The 20,123-nt window shown below is 60.9% G+C and overlaps 1 protein-coding gene across 3 annotated transcripts in view; it reads right to left on the bottom strand.

Moving 5' to 3' along the window:
- The window catches only part of PRRX2 (paired related homeobox 2), a 25,422-nt gene extending 5,855 nt beyond the window's left edge, over window positions 1-19,567 (bottom strand). For all 3 annotated transcript variants that reach the window (XM_074608907.1, XM_074608905.1, XM_074608906.1), the window contains exon 1: window positions 18,872-19,567. In XM_074608907.1, the coding sequence (XP_074465008.1) occupies window positions 18,872-19,115 (244 nt within the window). In that variant the 5' untranslated portion in view covers window positions 19,116-19,567. The remainder of the gene's footprint in view (window positions 1-18,871) is intronic.
- Between the last annotated feature and the right edge of the window lie 556 nt (window positions 19,568-20,123).

The following is a 20,123-nucleotide window of genomic DNA, read 5'->3' as shown; positions in this document are numbered from 1 at the left end:
CGCTGGTTTTAACGGAGGGACCTTCTCCTGACCACAAAACCCTGGGGGATGCTCCAGGAAGCTTCTCAGAGGGCGCTGATGGCCAAAACACCTTCCCCCACCTACTCACACCTCCCCTAAAGCACACTGTGCCCCAGTGTAGCTCAGAACTCCCCAGTCCCCCACAGAAACCTTTGCTTTCCAGCTCAATTCTCTGCTACGTTCATTTTCCCACCCCATTTTCCACCCCATCTCCGTACTGCAGGGAGGCAGCTCCTGCCTGGGGCGCCCGCCTGGGTCCTCTGTTCTGCTCAAGGACGAGCCTCGGTAGCGGATCGACATCTTTTCCCCATTAGCTCAGGCATCGCAGGCTTGTGGGACTAGATAAATGCCACCCTAATTGCCGGCGGCGTGCGTCTGACAGGTTTACAGCGTGCAAAGTCGGGCCGGATCGCTTCTATCAAAGATGCTTTAATAACCCCAAATCAGCTTTCCTAAAATGAGCACCACTAAGCACTCTGCAGCATCGGAAGAGAACAGGGAATGGGATGGGTTGGGTCCCTGAAGACCCCCTGCTGTCTCGCTGCCACCCATCCGCGGGAATCGCATTTAACCAGACTCGCTGGCACCTTGATGGAGGAGTCGGAATTGGTTCCGCGCCCCAATGGCCTTCCAGGAATTAGACTTTGTGATTGCACAAAGTCCAAAAACCAGCTCGCCACCATCTTTCTTGTGCCCCAAAGCAGAGCTCAGGGAGGTTACGGGGAGAGCCGAACCCTTGCCTTTGTCAGTTATGATTTGGGGGTTTCATGTGGGGCACGGCTGGAGGCATTGGTTGATTGTCCAACCCCGAGGTCAGAGGGGCTCCTGAGCCACCCCCCAGCCACCTTTGCCTTTGGCGTATTTATCTTCCACTGATTACAATTTCCGCTAAAGGGAAAAAAAAATGCAGGGGAAGGGGGAAAACGGAGGGGATAACGTTACCGAATAACGAAAGATGACATGAGGGGGAGGATGGGGAGAGGGAGGTGCAGGGGCTTTGCGCAGAGCAGTGTACTTGACAAAAAAAAGCCTTAAATTGCCCCAGCGTGTTAGAAAAGTCATGAGTCTTTTTGTCCACGATGTGGGTGAGTTTTGGGGTGCTGGATGCAGCCTGGGTAACCTCCAGCCCCCTCTCCGCGATGCCCGACCTCAGGCGATGCTGCCTGCCCGAGAGCTGCGGGTGCCCTGGGGATGCCATGGGGGTGCTGGGAGTCACCCCAAAACCCTTCTCCATGGAGGAACACTGACTCTGGGAAGCCTGGACCGTGCTGGCAAGCCGCGCTGACGCCGGGAGCTGTGGATTGACCGGTCCTGCCCCATTTGCAAAGGCAGCGGCCCCAGCGCCGCCGGGTCGGGGCTGTGCTGGTTCAGCTGAGCGCCAACCAAGCCCACTTTTCTGGCTCTTGCCTTTTCCCTCCGTGCTTCCATTAGTTTTCCATAGGAAGGACTCGGCAGGTTTCAGCTGCCGGAGCCTGGGCGTGGGGCTTGCCAAAGGGGGGCCCTCACGCTGGCAGGGCCCCCAGCCTCCCGCCCAGCAGCCGCCGAGTGCTGTAAAGAGGTAATTTTCACTAGATTTCCACCGAGGCTTCGGCTTTGACTTACGACCTCCATTAGCGAGCGATAAACGACCTCCGTGCAGCTGTGAGCCAGACCTAACCAGCATGTACACTCCCAGCCGCTCGCGCGCCTGATCCCCGGGGATGGCGACGTCCCTGGGCAGGGGTGCTCCGGCAGGGCGGCTCATCCCTCGGGATGGCTTTCGGTGGTGGGCTCCATCGCCAGCCATGCTCAGTCTCCCACTGCGAGGCGGGTCCCCTCTGGACATCCAGTTTGGGGGGTTTCTTTGCAAAATGCTCACCCTAGAGCGCAGCGTCAGCCCGGCATCGTCCTTGCGACCCACGACGGTCACCTTGTCCGACTGCAAGCCTGTCTGTCCCCTGGATGATGCCGCAACCCCCCCCGCCGCGTGCACCACCACCTCCTGGGACAGGTTTTACCGGCTCCGGCTCTGCCACTTGGCTTTTGGGGTGCAAATGCCCCCCTTTTTCAGGAGCCATGCCGGGAGGGAGTGTGTTCAACCCTCTCTTCCAAAAAAACCCAGGCTCCATCTCTTCCAATGTGTTTCATTTTCCATTGTGCCGCGGACCCCGGAGCCCCGAACAGTTTTCTGCCATTAAATTATTTCACGCGTTCCATTTATTTGCGAGCAGTTTGCCAAAGACCTTTTAAGCTTTAAATTTTTCACCCCCCATCCCAGCCAAATGATCAAATCTGCCGTACCCTTTACATCCCTTCTCTGCCTGGAATGGCATTTTTTTTCCCCTTTTTTTCTTCTTGGGTATAATTTAAGGGTTGAAATAGCCTGGAGGGAATTAGCTGTAAATTCTTCCTAAGACAAATAAATTCAGCCCTCTAAGTTTCTACGTTTTTCAAACTGTTGAGAGACGTTTTGGGTTTGTTTTACTTGAAATAATGATCGTGGCATATCTGACCCTCAGGCTGCGGCCGGCTCTAACCAAATAAATAGCTTTTATTAATTAAGGTTTATCCTTAACAAATAAAACCCCAATTTGATCTCGGCCGGCTGAATTAGCAAAAATAAACAACGGGTTCTCCGGGCACTTGATGTGGATTTAACAAATTAACGCTGGGCCTTCATCAGGGAAGCCGCAGGGTGGTGGAGGCCTTTTACAGCCAAGAAATCCTTTGGAAAAACAATGATGTCTTTCGTTTCTCCCATGGTCTCTCTCGGTAAACATATGGACTCCCTTCATCCCTTTATATACTCGGGGGAAGCGGGGAGAGCTCCGGCGATGACGTCCGCCAAAGTTTCATGTGCAATTGTTTAACTTGTTCCTCTAAATCATGCGATGGGGAGGAAGCGTTTCCCTTCGGATCGTGGCGAGCAGCGCCAGAGTAAAGCTCTCGTGTTTTGGGAATTGCCCCCCCCATGGCGTCCCCCAACTCCAGCTCCTTTTTATCCCATAGCCATCAGCTGAGACACCCAAAGGCAGGGGGAGATTTGGGGTGTGACGGCAGCCGAGTGCAGCTGAACCCCTTTTCCAGCTACTGCCAGCACTGCCCTGTCTTGGGACAAGGCTGGGGACAGCTTTGGAGCCCCCGGGGGGGGTGTTTCCTGCCCGCACTGGGGCTTTGCGGGAGGAGGGATGGCAGGAGGGATGCTCCACAAGCCAAAGGGGAGCTGGGGGCTTGTCCCCGCTCGCGGGCGCAGGCATCACAGGGTTTGTTGCAGAAGTGATGGTGGGAGCTGCCTGCGCCGCTACAGGTCTTTAATCTCCCCAGATCATCTTGGGAAGCCTGGGGGGGCTGAGAAGCAGCCGGGAAGGTGCCCCTCCACGTGTGCTGGGTCGCCCAGCTGTGGTGCCTTTCCTGCACCCACCGGTGAGCCCGGCCTGGGTGCACGGCACCAACACGGCGTCGCAGCTCAGGGGCAAAACCTTATCGGCGTAACTCTGTTTTCTGGGTGGTTTCACCCCACTACCCAGGGGAGAAGCCCCTTGGGGCCACCAGCCCCTACCCACAGGGTGCCGGTCTCGGCTTTGCTCCGCACGATGCTGCGAGGTCCAAACCCACCCCGGGAACAACCCGCAGGCACAGGGGACAGGGTGTCCCGGGGGAATGGGGGCTGCCAGCCCTTTCCCGGGCTCCCCCACTGCCAGGAGCAGGCTCTGACCTCCTCATCCTGACCCACCACTGTCCCTGCTCCCCCTCCAGCCCAGCCCCAGCCTCCCGAAGACCCCGGGAAGGTCGGAGGCTCCGGTGGCGGTGAGGAGAATTGAAGCTGGGGGGGGTCCAAATGTGCTGAGTCCGAAGGAAACTTTCCCGGCTCAAGTGGCGTACATGAAAAATTTAAGAGAGGGGCAAGTCTCAGCTACTGGAGAAACATTACAGCGAAATGTTTCCGAGGATGTTTCACCTCATTAATTGTGAAAAAACTGAAACGCTGACACGTTTTTACAGGCTGCCAGTTTTGCTGGGGGAAAAGTGTCTGTGTTAAAAAGGAGCAGCTAAAGCCTGGACCAAGAAAGAGGCCAAGGCTGTCCCGGGAGGGCCTTCGCCTGCGCTCACTGACAGGCAGCAGCAGACTGTTTTATGGTTATAGAGCTGCCGCCGCACCAGCCAGAAACCACCCAGTGCCGCGGTTCGCTGCCCCCGGCCATGCGGACGCCCGGTTTTCGGGAGGATCCTGCCCAGCGGTGCTGCGACCCCGGGGATGCTCCAGGCACGGCTGCACCCCCCGAGCCCAGGAGGCTTTTCCCCCGGCACCCCCAGGAGCTGGAATCACTGCTCGGCGGCGATGCTGGGGATGGCGTGCGGTGTCCCAACGCCCATCGTGGCATATCTCACCGAAAGCCTGAACAACATGGGAAAGGTCCTGGAGAGCTCTCTGAGCCGGCAGCATCCCTGCATCCCAGCGGGGATGTGTCCAACCTGTGCTTGCAACCCGACTGTGGCATGACAGCCTTTTTTGGCTCATCCTTATCTTTAGTGCAGCAAACGCAGTGGGAACGTGATGCTTAGCTGGGTTTTGGGACCAGAGGGAACCTGGAAAGGAGGAGCCCTGTGTTGCGTGATGCTGCCTCTCTCGGGGACAGTCCCAGCCCAGCAGCAGCCACCAAATTCACCGGTGAGAGCCGTGAGCAGATTCAAAGCTGGCTCAAAGCTTCTCCAGCAAGGGTGGCAGTGATTTATCTGCTGCAAATCCAAGTATGCAAGAGGGACAAGATCAGGAGGTCACAGTGAGGAGGGCAGGGAGAGGGGATGAAGAAGAAGGGGATGAAGAGAGGGAAACTAGATGCTGGAGAAGCCAGGTAAGGGCCTGGCCAGCCGAGTCGTGCTCTGTGATTTAGAGAGGACAAGTTGAAAGCTGGTGAAATCCATGGGGCTGCAGTCATCTTGATGTGCCAAGCCCTCCCTGAACACTTCAGAGCCCTCCCCGCCACACCAGAGGGTCCTGCCCCAGCCGGAGGCTTGTGCGCAGCCCGGCACGGTCCTCGCCCAGCTGGGGCCAGAATCCGGGAATGGTGTTTTGGCACGGCTGGCTCCTGCGTCAGCGGAAGCATTTAATGAATTAATTGCAGCCACGTTCCCTGAAGGAGAAGGCAGGGTCGGTGGGATGCTGTCAAGCCTTGGGAAGGGGCTGGGGAACATCTTTGGCCCCAAAGCTCCGGTGGGAGAGGGATGAGCAGCATGAAAAATTCCCCTCCTGCTCTCCCGGGCGGCTGGGGGAGATGGTGCTGTCATCCACCTTTTACCCAGAGTGGGAACGATTTGTCTGGGGACAGATCTTTGGAGAAGGGGATGTGGACAGACCCCGCTGCCAGGCTCACCGGCTCCGGGATGCACCCCAGTATCCTGGCCCTGGCCCCAACCCTGTGGCAGGATCCAGACCACAGAGCCTGGCACCGCCAGCCGCCTCCGAAACAACCGCTCCAGAAACAGCCCTGAAAGCCAGGCAATGGCGTTGGCGCACAGTGCGGGGCTCGGCAAAGCCTCTTGCTGTGCTTTCCCAGCCGCCTGGCTCCCGTGCTCCCGGGGAGCCATTGTGCAGGGCCACGGGGCTCCGACTGCCTGGCTGCGCCCACGGACAGGTGGCACCAGCCCAGGGCATCCAGCCCGGGTCCCAGGGCGCCGAGCGCATCCCTTGGGCTTGGTGATCTTCAAGCGAGAAATTCCCTCCCAGGGCCATGCCCGTGCGGTGGGTGACCCCAGCCTAGCAAGGGGCTTTCAGGAGCTGCCAAGAGCATCCCGTGCGCTCGGAGGAGGCTGCAACCGCAGCCCGACACAATGGGCTGTCCCGGCTCCAGCGCCGCCATCGCCTCCATTGTGTCAGGTCTCAGTGGGGATGGAGCTGCCGAGAAGCCGAGCAGGGGACGAGCCAGGGTGCTGCTCCCCCCTGGATATCCTGATTTTCCCACCAAGGGATGGCAGGGCGAGGAGAAAAGCCTCCCAGGAAAGGTCCATCCTCTGCGGGAGTTTGCCGGGGATGGTGGCACTGCAGCGGTCACCACCAGGTGCCCCAGTTGGCTTTGCGTGGTCAGGGTCTGGCATCTGGTGGAGGCCCCATCCCTCGAGACATCCAAGGCCAGGCTTGATGAGGCTCTGAGCAACCTGATCTAGTCAAAGATGTCCCTGCTCACTGCAGGGGGGCTGGACTAGGTGACCTTTAAAGGTCCCTTCTGACCCAACACATTCTATGATTTTATGATTGTATGATTCTCTGATCTTCCCTGCTCGCGCTGGGGGAACGTGCAGCTCAAGGGGCTTCACTCCCCTCTGGGGCCCCCCTTTCCTAGATGGGGCTGGGGCTGTGCCAAGCCTCCGAAAACTCATCCACACTGGTGCCGGTCCGGGATGTCCCCTGCCAATGCCAAAGAGGGGGAGAGAGGATAGATACAGGGATGTGGTGCGTGTTATGCTGTGGCTCCCGGCTTTGCCCAGGGATGCTCCAGGAGGCTGAGTCAGACCAAAGGGCTCCTCAGGCAGATGCTCACGGCCACAGGGCCATAAGTGGCACGAGCCACTTGGCCAGACGACCTGAAGCCCTTACGGCACAGCCAAGCACCTCAGGAACAGGCAGCACGGTGGGTTTGCAGCGCTGAGCCGGGCCAAGTACAGAGCAGCACCGACCGACGGGGGAGCAGGAATTTTAATTTTGTTCTCCCACGAATCTGCCAGCCCCCGTGGTGGAGGCCCGGGGACCAACAAAAGGCGCTGGCTCTCCCCCAGCCGCCGGCGGCCGGGAGCTTCCCCGGCGAGGAGGCATTCACTGGGGGGGTTTGCTTTCATCTGCTGGCCAGGAGACCTTCTCGTGGTGGGACGAGACCAGCACCGGGGCTGTCCTGCGTCTTGCACCGCTGTAGCACCCCGAGATGCCCCTGGGGACGAAGCCCCCGGGCACCCACCTGGGATGCAGCTTTGCCAGCGCTGTTTATGCTGCGCATTAAAATAGCTGCGCGCGGAGAGTGGCAGCGCCGGTGATGGCTAACAGATGTGTGAACGGGCTTCTGTGGGGCGGGGAAACAGCCGGCCCTGGCCCCGCTGCCGAAATGCTGGGGTTTGGGTCACCCCTGGGCACCGCAGCGGGGGTCCGGGCAGAGGGGACAGCCACGGTGGCTGCCCACAGCCATGGGCCAGGGGGATGCCGGGATGGACAATGCCGGGATGGACAATGCCGGGATGGATGATGCCAGGACGGATGGACCCCACCGTCCCGCATCAGGGCTGAGCATGGCAGCCGCTGCTTCTCTCCCTGTCCCGTAAATGTTTTAGGTACCATTTGGTGCATCCATGATGCAGCCGCAGAGGTGCCAACCGACATCGTTCACACGCGGCCGCCTGACATAACAAGTTACAGTTTCCCACCAGGGCACAGGGCATGTGTAATTAATTAACGCTAATGAGACTTGTGCAAGCGCTGGCCCCGAGAGCGGCACCCCGCCTGCGCTTGCAAAGCTCCACCGAAAACTCAGCCTTAACTGCAAAGTGGGTTTCTCTGGGGGGTTGGGAAGGGGACGGGATGGCGGGTGCCTCGGACCATCACGGCGTCGAGAGCTCCCTGGGACGTTTGCGTGGTGTTTCAAAAATAAGACTAATCAGCCAGGGCTACATAGCAGGAACGCCGTGGAGAGGGCTGGCTGCCGGCCAGGGACCCCTGGCATGGCAATCCCAGCCTTCCTCTCCCCACTCCGCCCCCACAAAAAAAGGTGGTTTCTTGAAATTTAATAAGCAAAAGCCCACAGCAAGCCAGCCCCAATGGCTTCTGGCACTGAGTCCCAAGCCCAGCCCACCAGGTTAAAGCACAGACCCCACCGCATCAGGGTCATTGCCAAGGTGGGGGAAGAGGATGGGCAGGAACCAGGGGGGAATGGTGGGAACCCCCACAGTGTCCCCTCCTGTCACCTCCTTCCACCGACCCAGCTCCCCTCTCTTTTTTGAGGCCATTTGGGTGTTTTTCACACCCAGGCCAAGATGCCACTGAGCCCGTGTTTTATCAGTGAGCGCCGGCACCTGCCAAGAGCCCATCCTGCAGCCACCGCCGGCATCTCTGGACCGGGGACACTGGCACGTTTGGCCAGGGTGTGGATGGGCACAAGCCCCCAGCCAGGACCCCATCCCACCGGCGATCCGAGGAGGACACTCGTGGGCGCCGGCACGCACAGGCATCCCGGAAACCCTCGCCAGCAAGCAGCATCGCTGTCCTCCGGTCTGGTTTTCATTTGAGGTCGGTGGCCTCTCGCCAAATTTATTGTAAAACATTCATTTTAATAAGTGGCTCGTATCTTTTTTTTTTCTTTTCTTTTTTTTTTTTCTAAAAACCCAGCCCGGTTAACTGTTTCCAGGTTAAAGCAGAGCCGTGCACAGGGACGGCAGGGATGGCGGGGATGGTGGGGACAGTGGGGACAGAAGGCAGGTTGCTGGAGGCAGGTTCTGGCCACAGGGAGGACACCAGGGGACACCTGGGAGATGCCAGGGTGGGGGCAGCTGCATCGAGGTCCCACTCCTCCAAAGCCCGGCGGCGCTGAGATCCTCACCCTCGTCACCCCAAAGCTTTCATTCCCTCCGGGTCCCTGGGGAGCCCGAGCACCACTTTGCCACACTGGGGACCCCAACCCCAGCACCAGACTGGCTGAGGCCCCAAAACCCAGCCAGGAGTAAAGTGGGGGACACACTGGCACCGGTGGTTGGGGACCGAGGGTGCAGGATGGGGACCCCCGGGCACTCTCATACAAATCTCATTAAAACTTCACCCCCGATGGGTAACCGGGTCGTGCTGAACACGCGAAGGGCTTTGCAAAGTGGACGGTGTGCCTGCCTGGTAGTTTAGTTCTGACATTTGTTTTAGGTTTTATAAACCTCTAATACTAATAGAAATGCTTCAATGTCTTTTAATTTAAATGAAAACAGTTATTTTTTTAATTTAAAAATTCCCCTGAGGTATTTACAACCCCCAAATTACAGCCATGTGGCCGGCCCAGCCAAGAAAGTGAAATTGGTGAGGAAGGAGCATGGCGGCCGAGCCGAGCCCAGGACGGCCCCGTGTCACCCATGTCCCCTCCCCAGCACCCCATGGATGCTTTACACCTTTGCTTGGGATGTGGAATCCCAGTCCATGGGGCAACCAGCCACCCCAAGCCGCCGGCCACGGCTATCCGCAGCGGGATGGCATCCTTCTGTCTTTCCTGCCTTCCTTCTGTCCTAACTTTTTCATCCTTCCCTCTGCCCCTTCTCCCTTCCTCCTCTTTCCCGTTCCCGGACAGGAGCAGCCCCGCAGCGCCAGTGGGTTTGGAGGCAGGAGCTGCCCCTGCCCGTTGTCCCCCGTCCTGCGCCCTCCTCATCTGTGCTGCTGCCGGACCCGGCTCTTTGCTCCCCCCCACCCAAGCGCCGTGTGCGGGGTCCCCTCTGCGCTCCCCTGCACCCCAACACCCCCCCAGCCCCTGCAGTGCCCTGCACGGCTCAGGGTGCGATGCAGCCCCCCCACCTACACAGACCGCGGTGCCCTGTACACCTCGGGGTGCAATCCGCCCCCCCGCCGCCCAAGCGATGCCCTGCATGACCTGGGGTACAACGCGATCCCCCTGCATGCCTCGGGGTGCAATGCAGCACTCCCTCCCCCTGCAATGCCCTGGATGACTCGGGGTTCAACGCAATCCCCCCACAAAGCAGTGAGCTGCGTGACCTGGGGTACAACGCAACACACCCCCACTCCCCAACTCAGGGTGTAATGCAGCCCCCCCATACACACACTGCAACGTCCTGTACAGCTCGGGGTGCAACGCAATACCCCCCCACACACACACACTGCAATGTCCTGTACGATTTGGGGTGCAACGCAACCTCCCCCCCCAGCAATGTGCTGCACGACCTGGGGTACAACGCAGTCCCCCTGCATCACACTGTATAGGGGTGCAATGCAGCCCCCCTATACAATATATTCTATATAATATACACTGCAATGTCCCATACAGCTTGGGGTGCAATGCAACACACCTCCCCACACACGCACTGAAATGTCCTGTACAGTTTGGGGTGCAGCCCCCCCATACCCACACTGCAATGCCCTGTGTAACTCGGGGTGCAACGCAATCCCCTCCCACGCACTGTGCTGCATGACCTGGGGTACAACGCAGCCCCCCTGCACGACTTGGGGTGCAAGGCAGCCCCCCTATACAATGTATAATCTATCTAATACACACTGCAGTGCCCTGCACGACTCGGGGGGCAGCCCCACACCCCGGGGCGGCACAACCCCGCTGCACCAATGCCTCCGCTCCAGCCCCGTACCTGGGCTGCTCCCCGCAGCCCCTGGCCTCTGCCCCCTCCCCAACGCCCCCCGCTCCCGCCGGCGCTGCCATGTGCTCCCCGGCGCTCCCCCGGCTCCCCTGCCATGTGCACTCCAGTTTCCTTGCGTGTGAAGCCTGCAGCCTCTCAGATTCAGTGGCTGGAAAGGATGGCGCCTCTCCACATCTGGTTCAATGCGCGAGCCTGGCGCCTGGCTTAGCCACAGTCTCCATTCAGAGACACACAGACTTTAATAGACTCATACAATTCTTCCTGATCTATCACTGCAGCCGCAGCTGAAAAGCTGCTTTATTATACGCACTCCAAAGGGGGATGAGGAGGGAAGGGGAGGGGGCCGGAGACTGGCGCTGCCGCTCTCTGAAGGCTCCCAGCCTGACCGACGTCCCCCCCCCCGGGACCTGAGCTGCGCCCCCCCGGCCCTGCCCCAGCTCCTGGGGGCTGTTTGTCCCCCCAGCCCCGGGGTGAAGGAGCAGCGCTGCGGCCTCGTTACGCCTCCTGCTCAATTAACGCCTGCGGCCCCCCCCGCGAGCTGCCATTTGCACCCAGCAGCGCGTATGGCCGGGGCAGTCCCCAGCAGAGCTGCAGGGGAGCGGGGGAGCAAGGGGGACCTCATCTGTCCCCCTAACGTCCCCAGAGGGGTGTGTGCCATCCCCCCTCCACCCCAAACTGAGAAAATTTCCCCCAACTCCTCCATCATTATCCCATTTACCCCCCAACTCCCAGCAGTGAGATCTGCAGCCGGAGCCATCAGCACGGGCTGCCCGTGGGCGAGGGGCTGCCCTGCGGGAGGGCTCCGGACCCCCCCTTCCCTCGCACCCCCTGCAATGCCTCCGGCAGCTCCCAGCGCTGGGGCTGGTTTTCCCAGGGGAAGCGCGGGGCAGGGGAGCGTGCGGTGAGGGACGCTGAGCGTGGACGGGGAGTTTCGTTATGCCGTGGGAAGGCTGGGAAACATCGCCCGCAGCCATGCGTCCCTCGGGCGAGCGCAAGCACTGGGAATGCCTCGAGGGTGAGGGCGGGATTTTTTTTCTTTTAATTCTCGGAAATTTGGGGGTGACCAGTGAAAAACAATCCAGTTCTGCAAGGCCGGGGCAGCGCTGGCTAACAGGATTTGGAAAACCACCTTGAAATGCCAAATCAGTCCTTCCTTCCCGAGAGGGTTTGTTTTCCCCATCCTCCCGGCCCTGGCTGGGCATCGCCGGCCCCATGCAAGCACCGGGACCGGGCAGGGGACGGCTGCCTCTGCCCACCGCGCTTTCACCCTCTTCCCAGTTGTTTTTTCCAGCCAGGGAAAAAACTGATCTGCACTAACCCTGGTCTAAATCCTTGCCCGAGCTCAGCCTGGCCACAACCCGCTGCCCCGGCATTTTAAAGGATGCTCTGAGCCTGCCCCGGTGGCTCGGGATCCCATCCTGGGAGGATAACTCCTTCCAGCTGCTGCTCGCGCCAGGGGGAGGGGACAGGGTGCCAGCCTGGGGACACCAAGCTCCTGCCAGCCCCAGAGCACCCGGATCCCATCCTGCTTCAAACCTCATCCCTTCGGCTCAACGATTTTACAGCTCTGGGGGAATAATTCCCAGCGGCCGGAGGAAATCAGCCCTAGGAGAAGGGGTGATCAGCCCCGCTCCCTGGGAGAGAAGAAGGATTTCTAACGAGGCAGCCTCAAAGCCCCAAATCATTTCATCAGCCTCCCAGCTACAGACACACGCCCAGGCTCTCTTAAAATGCTGATTCGTTGAAATTCGCCCATCTTGGCTGCACAGAGTCGAAATTTCATATTTTTCCTGTGAATCAGCCCCGTTCCCTGAAATAACAGCCCAAAAGGAGAGGGGAAATAGTCTTGCACTGAGCTGTTCCTGGTCGAGCTAGACATAACAGCCCGGGGGGGGGGACGGGCAAGGTGTCCCCGTGCCCTGGCACTCTCCTGGGCTGGGCACGGCTGTGCCGCGGGGCGTTTGAGCTCTGCCGGGGCTTAAAGAACATCAGTGGGTGCTGCCGGGGCTCCCAAGGGAGTGGAGCAAAGCCCCGTGTCCCCACCACGTGTGGGACCCCCCCACACTGTCCCCTCTGGACCCTGTCGAGCGGTGGCTTTTGCAGCTCTGCCCCACACTCCTGCATCCTTTCCCTGCTGGAAAGGAGGGGTGGGAACGAGCATCCCAACAGCAATGGCTGCCGAAAATCCAGCTCTCTGGGGGTGCCAAGGGAAGAAAAATCCCAGCAATAAGAAGTTGGGGGGAGGGGGGGGAAGTGATTTTCCTGCCTTCCTGGCCCAGCCAAGGCTGCTCCGGCTCTCAGGCTCCCCCAACAAGTGGGGACCCATCTCTCCAAGCCCCAGGTTGGGTTTTTTTTTTTTCCTCTTTACCCTCTGGCAGCAGCTCCCTCACGCAGATGCGAGCGTGAGCGGGGACCCCGCAGAGCCCTGCAAATGCTGCAGAAAACGTGCTGGTATGTATTTCCCTGCGCCCCTGGGGAGGGCTCTGAGCGAGCAGGGCTGCTTCCCGGGGCCACAAAAGCCCCCGCTCCAACCCAGAGCCCCCCCCGAGCTGGGGTGGGGGGAGTCTGGAACCCAGGTGGGGGCGTTCAGCCCATCTGGGGGCAAATTTTCCCCAAATTGCAGCCCAGGTGCCATCAGTCAGTAAGAACCTGAGTGCAACCCGGGGCGCAGAGCATTCTCCCAGCGGCACAGGGAGGAGCGGGATGGTGAGCGGGTGTCACCATGGGAGGAGAGGGATGGCGAGCGGGTGTCACCGTGGGAGGAGCAGGATGGTGAGCAGGTGTCACCCTTCAGGGCTGGAGGGGACAGGGAAGCACGGAGCAGTGGTACCACGGTGAGCCCTATGCCAGAAGCCCCATCAGACCAGGGGTCTCCCAGCTGTGACACCCACCCCAAGGTCCCTCCCTGCCTGCGCCTGGCAGCAGTTTGTGCTGCTCTGGCCAGTTTCGGCAGGGCTGTGACCTAACTCAGCCTCTCCTCCTGCCCACACCATCGGAAAAGCATCGCTCCCACCCCCACCCTGTGGTTCTTGGATGGGCAAGACCCAGGCACCAGTTTTTCCCTGCCCATGGGACAGGGGACCCCCAGGCAGCCCACGTGCAGCAAGTCCCATGGCAGTGACGCAGGGTGAGAGCCACGGGGGAGGTGTCCCCGGTTGGGGATGGGAAGCCTGACCAGAGGGGTCACGCTGCAGTTTGGGGCTGTCCCCTGTCCCCTGCTGCAGCCCGGAGGGGTACAGGGTGGGTCCCTCCCCGGGTGGGTCCCTCCCCAAAACTCTTTCTTTTTTGACTGGGATACGCTGGGCTCCCTGCGAGCGGCTGGAAACCGTCTGGGCGAGCCGGGACACGTCAGGCTCCCCATCCATCCCTCGCCTGTCGCCAGCCTCACACTAAGCGCAAACAAATGTGGAGGGCCAGGAGGCGGGCCGGGGCGGGGAGCTCCCGCCCGGATTAATTGGCACTTACTCAATACGTGCTGATGGATGCTGCACTGGGGACCTGCCAGCATTGGGCACTGGGCAAGTGCTGGTCTTGGGCACGAGACCTGGCCGTGCTGTCCCCTCTCCCCTTAGGGACTGTCCTGCTCCAGCAGTCCCATGGGCACTGTCCCTGCATGGAAACAAACCCCTTGTCTTGGGGTTTGCAGCCCTCAGAGCCCTCCCAGGAGGGAGACGGCCCCAGGCAGGTGCTGGGGACGATGAAGGTGACATCCAGCCTCTGAGAGTCATGGCCATGCAAGGATGGCTCCTGTCCCGGTGCCACCCCACCCGGCTGCGCTGGCCTTACAAGGGCCGAGACAGCTCGCCTCCCCCCTGCCAGTGGATGCCACCATTCCTGGCTCCGCCCCGCAGGGACTGTCCCTGCCAAGGGCCCTGCAGGAGGTTTGCCAGCCCTGGAGGATGCCATGGACAGGGGCTCCTCTGCCCAAGCACCCTCAGCTGATGCTGTGTTGGGGAGCAGCGAGGGACCACGGGTGCTGTAGACCCCGTGCCAGCTGTGCTGCCCACCGGCAGGTCATGTCCTGGTGCATCCTGACCTCATCCCCAGGCTGGAGCAAGCAGGTCCTGGTGTCACCCCGAGCAGCCAAACCCCTGCTGTCCCCCACTTTGGGGAACAAAAGCAGGAGAACATCTCCTTGGAGAGCTGCAGCCATGTCCAGCAGATGCTTCTCAAAGCCTCTTCCCCCGTGGGGGCTGAGTTGGGGTGCCAACACCCCCCATCCCTCCCTGCATGGTCACCCAGGAACCACAGAAAGCCTCCTGGGCAGAGGGGCTTGGCATAATTTCCAGCACTTTTGGGGCCATGGAAAGCAGATGACAGCTGGAGAGAGGGGTCTGGTGTTAGGGGGCAGGGGGACCTCGGGTGGCTCCCCATGCCTGTGGCCCAACCCCGCTGGTCCCAGGGGTCCGTATTGCCCTGAGCCAGGCACAGGGGGTCGGCCACGAGTTAATGACGCTGGTTCTAATTGCAGCTGAGCCATGTACGTGCACGGATGTCCCAGGGAAGGCAGATCCCCACAGGCACATCCCGGCGCTTTTTCAGCAGCGTTATGTTACAGAGCTGCCTCCTGTTCCCGCAGCTGGAGGGGCCGAGGTGTCCCCGAGCTGTGCTCCCCGTCTGGCAGGGACGAGCGGCATTTGGGAAGCTGAAATGTGTGCTGTGAGCCAGGACCAGCACAGCGCCCAGGCTGGGCCACCACGGAGACATCGGCTGGGATGGCTCTGCCTCGGGGAAGGTGCCCAAGCCCTGGCAGCATCTTGGGGCTGCTTGGGGCAATCAGCCACTGTTTGACCCCAAAAGCAAGCCCCTTCCCCTCTTCCACTGTTACCAGGTCCCTGTCCCTCCCTGCCTCGCTTCTCCCTTGTCATCTGCCTTGTTTGCGTAATTAAAACCAATTTGCTGTAACATGATCTTAATCCCCTCTGCCCCCTCCGCTGCAGCCTCTTCTCTCGCTTCATCATTGCTCTGCTCAGCATCCCCACACCCCCAGCGCAGGTCGGAGGGTCCCGGCTGCCCTGGGGGTGAGGAAGGGACCAGAGGAGCTGCTCTGCGAATGGGATGCCCAGGGGCCACCACATCTCCCCATCCCATCGCCCAGTGGGGCTTCAGCCATGCCTGCTCCACGCCGGAGGATCCCCTCAGAGGGGCTGCAGTCCTTCCTCTGAGCCCGGCCGCGACAGAAGTGGCTCTTTCTGAGTTTTCAGCCCCGAAGCGGCCGCCGGAGCCAGCGCCCGACTCCCTCTCCCATCCCCAGGCGGCACCAAAAGTAAGTTCATTGTTTGAAAAGCCATCAGTCAAGGCCTGCTGGCTAAAATTACCCTCCTGCTTTATCATCTTGAGAACATTAAGGGCTGTTGTTAACAGATGTTTCGCGTTACACGTTATTTGTTAGTCTAATGAAAGGAGGTGAACAAGCTTTCAAGACCTCAGAAGTTGTGTGGAAGGTTTTCGATGGGAGGCTGCTGCACTGCCCCGGGGGAGGATGAAGATGAAGCTGAAGATGGGGACGAGCCCTTGCCACCCTGTTGGCATTTCCTCGCTCTTGCCTGGCTTGTGGTACTTCTGCCTCTTAATTTTTGGGTGAGATGAGAGCAACGCGTCGCACAGATGATATTTGCGCTCGGTCCTCCCAGGAGGATGCGCTGGGTGCCCTTGGGGCCAGTTTGGGGCCGGGGCCAAGTCAGGGTCTGAGCAGTCCCCTTCGCTGGAGAGGGAGGTGGGGACGGCTCCGGTCCTCAGTGCCAGCGGGAAGGAATATGCCAGCCCTGCAAGGGACTAACGGAGGGGCTGCTCCTGGAAGAGAGATGTGCCCAGGGCCCTGGATGTGGGGCTGTGCCCAGACACCCTCCCCGGCTGGGAGGGCTGTGGGCACGGCAGGGAGGAGTTGAATCCCTCTCTGCAAAGTATGAAGCCCTGCCCTGAGCTTCTCTGGTTCTGCCAGTCTCGGGAACAGACGCGTCCTCCTGCTGCGGCCACCTGGGCAAGGGGAGAGGGTTTTGTCGAGGTCGCTGAGCACAGCCTAGGGCTGCCTAAAGCATCCCTGTACCAGCTCTGCCAGGGTGGCCCCCCCCAGACCACGGTGAGCCCTGCCTGGCGGAGGGGGTGCCAGCAGCTTCACTGGGGGCTCGGGGCTGCTCTTCCTCCAACCCACCAGCACGATGACCCTGATAAAATCTTCCCGGCCGGAGCGCAGAGCCACATTTTGCAGAGAGACACTTGGGTACCGGGGTGCGTTTGCATTGATAATAAACCTGCTGCCACTGACCTGAGGGGCTCCAAGCTTGCATCTGGTGGAAAAACCCCACGGTGGTGAAGAGGAAGACAAGAAAACGCTGAGAGGCTGTTTTACTTTAGGATGCCAATAAAAGATAACGTTACTAGTAAAAGTTCCTCTGCTGTCATCACGCTGATGCTGAAAGCATCACAGATGAGTAGCAAAAGGCTGATGCTCACAGAGAGCGGGCATTTGCCTGGTATTTAGACTCTCCCCATCTCGATTTAGGAAATTGCATCCCAGTTTAGGTAGTGGCGACGGGTAACGGGCCTCACAAGTCAATGTTTGCATGCACACAGGTTTTCTTCTCTGTTTCCTTGTTCTCTTCTTGCTCGCTGCCCTCAGCTCCCATCGCTCAGGTATTTCTCTCTCTGGGTGGGATCAGAGGGAGAAATGCTTCCACTCCTGGACAGGTTGTCAGAGCATCCCAGATGCTGACAGTGTCTTTATGCCTTCAACCTTGCCAAAACAGGTGCTAATGGGAAATATCTCCCATGGTCCAGCCGTGCTGGGATCAGTGGGCCAAACCCCAGGGGGTCTCTGCCCCGGGAGGATGGGCTTTTAGGGTGAAAAATGGTCTTGTGGGGATCAGCCAGCCCTCTTGCCTCCCTGTCTCTGGCATTTGCATCACCCCCAGTTCCCACTGAGACTCTTTGGGGTGTGTTAGGAGCTCAGCAGGGTGGTGGTTTCTCTGCTGTTTTGGAAATAGCCCTGTGAGGCAAACTAGCTGCTGTGGGCCAGGTTTCCAAAAGCTGCGCTGATTCCACATGGCATACTGTCCTCCCGTATGGTCCCATCAGTGAGCGAAAACCTCCCCGCGGTCCCAAAGGCAATGTGAGAAGTACAAACAAATCCCAAGGGAAGGGGAGGAAGGATGGAAAATGACGCTGAAAATACCAGATACCACCCCAGAAAGCAGCGCCCAGCCTCACCCAGCCCTCAGCATCCCAAGCAGAGGCAGGTTGGGGGGCTCGGGAGGGGATTCTCCATGGAGGAAGGAGGTTGTGCAGGGAGTGAGATGTGGGTGGGAAAAAGATGCTTCAGACCCGTACGCAGTGTGGGAGCCGCAGGAGGGGACAGAGCACTCTGCGTAGGGGAGTTTCCCACCGGGAGCCCCTCACCACAGATCTGGGCAGCCTCCAGGGTGGGCTGAGCCCCCTTTACCGGCACAGCTTCCCGGGTGGGCTGTGCATCCCTGGCCAGGCATGGGTCAGGCCCTCGGCAGGGCCCTCAGTACCTCAGGGCTGCGTTCTGGGGGCCACAGAAAATAACCCCGGGGCACCAAAGCCCAGCCGGGGGGCAGGTTTGGGGGATGCCACCCCCAGGGTGCCCTCAGGGTGGGCACCACAGCCCAGAACATGGGAAGGTGACGGGGCTGCACCTCCACTCCACGCTCTGCCTCCCCTCTCCTTCTCCATCCCCGTCTCTCCTCCGTCCCCGAGGGGGACCCCCTGCTCCTGGGGAGTTGTGGGGCCGTCGGGTGCCCCCGGCCCGGGGCTTTGCCGCATGGACGGGGTGAATCCTCCTGGCCGCCGCCCCGGGCACGGGAGCCGGGATGCGCCGGGGCGGGCGGAGCGGCGCGGAGGGATGCGCGCTGCCCGGAGCGGACGGCAGCCGCGGAGCCGCCGGGCAGGCGGGATTGTCCCGTTAAAAACGCGCCTCCTGCCAGGACCGAGCGCCACGAAACCGGGTCCCGGGTCGGTCCCCGTGCCCTCTGCCAGCCCCGGCTCTGTCCTCGCTGGCCCGGTGCTGCCGGCCCCGGGACGCGCTGCGGCGGGCGCACGGAGAGGACCCGCTGCGTCCCGGTCCCCCCCGGGGCCGCCCCGGCTCCCCAGGCCCGGACAGCGAGACGGGGAGCCCCGGGGGAAGGGGGGACCCCGCAGGCCGCGCAGCCCCGGGACGCACCGGCTGCCCGGTACCGTCCTGTACCCGGCACCTCCGGAGACAGCCGGTGCGGGGTCCCTCCCCTCGGTATGGGGTCTTTGTACCCGCTGTCCCCGGTGCGGTGTCCCTCTCCCCCGGTACGATGTCCCTCTCCCCCGGTACGATGTCCTTCTGCCCCAGCCGTCGGGGTGTCGGCACCCCCGACGGGGGTCACCCCTCGCCTCCCTCCCCTCCCGGTCCCCCCCACCCCGCCGCGGGGGGACACCGACCCCCTTTGTCCGTCCTGCCCGGCCCGGAGTTGAGGGGGGCGGCGGGGACACTCCATCCCCGCCGCTGCCCCAAACCGGGGGGGACCCATCCCGGGGCGGCGGGACTCACCGTCCTGGGGCGCTGCCTCGCTGCCGCTGCTGCCTCCCGACGGCTCCGGCATGGCCTTGCCGCCACCGGCGGGCGGGGGGCCGGCCGGGGGGGTCCCGTTCATACCGGCCGCCACCTCCTCCAGGTCGAGGAGGTGGCTCACGCTGAAGTTTTTCCGGCTTTGAGGATTTTCGGGCGGCTCCGGGCCGCGCACGGCGCTGGGGGGGAACGGCTTGTCCATGGCGAAGGCTGGCGCCGAGTCCATGGCTCCCACCCCCAGCCCGTAGCCCACCCCGAGGTGCCGGGCCGCTCCCCGGCCCCCTTCCCCTTCCCCACCCCCCCCCAAAAAAAAAAAAAAACAAACCCAAAAAAGAGAAAAAATATCGAAATAATATTTTTTTTTAAAAAAGGGGAAAAAAAATCACGGCTGCCCTCTGAGTCCGGCTCCCTCCCCAGCCCCTGTTCCGCCTTGTGCTGACGTCTGGGGAAAAAACCACGCTCCCAGCCCAAACTTTCTTCCCCTGCTCTTTGCTCTGGAGCTGTTCAAACAAACGCCCCTGCTCCGAGCCGAGCGGGGCGGCCCCTCGCCCCCCCCCGGCACGGCGACCTGCCCCCCTGCCAGGGGCCGAGCACCGCCGGCAGCCAAGCCGCGGAAAAGCGGGGGGGGACGGGGCAGAGAGGGAGGGAGACTCGCTTTCCCCCCCCCTTTTTACCCCATCCACATCATTCCCCCCCCCAGCCCTGCTTTAAGTGCTTCTATCAACAAGTGTAAGTGGCTGAGCTCCGTGGGGAGGGATGTGGGGGTGAGAGGGGCCGGGTTTCCCCAGCCCCAAATGGGGCCGGAGGGAGAGGTGACCCGCAGGTTAGCGGGGGACATGGCCCCCCTCAACCTCCAGACCCCCCCGCCCCCCCGGTCCCCATCAACCCCGGAGCAAGGTCACCTCTCCTGGGAAAAGCCTGGCTCTCTCGCCTTAATGAGATAATTACGTCCTGCACCACAGTTAAAAACTCATAGGCTGTTTCCCTTGGGGTTAGAAAGAAACCTCCCTAATGAAAACCAGCCACCGGGAGAGGAAAAAGGAGTTTTTCCTCTTTAAAAATTATATATATATATTTATATATGTATGCACATAGATGCAGGGAGGCAGCGGTGGGAGGGAGGGGGGCCAGAGCCAGCGGCCGGGGCTGGTTGCTGGTGTCCGGTGAGGGCTGGGCTCGGGGCGATGAGCAGAAATCGAAGAGGTTAACGGTTATTATTTCTTCCCCTTGATTC

This window comes from Larus michahellis, chromosome 15 (assembly GCF_964199755.1).
Source record: "Larus michahellis chromosome 15, bLarMic1.1, whole genome shotgun sequence".
NCBI classification, from domain to species: Eukaryota; Metazoa; Chordata; class Aves; order Charadriiformes; family Laridae; genus Larus; species Larus michahellis.
Note: the sequence above shows the minus strand (reverse complement) of the source record. Positions and strands in the feature narration are given on the sequence as shown.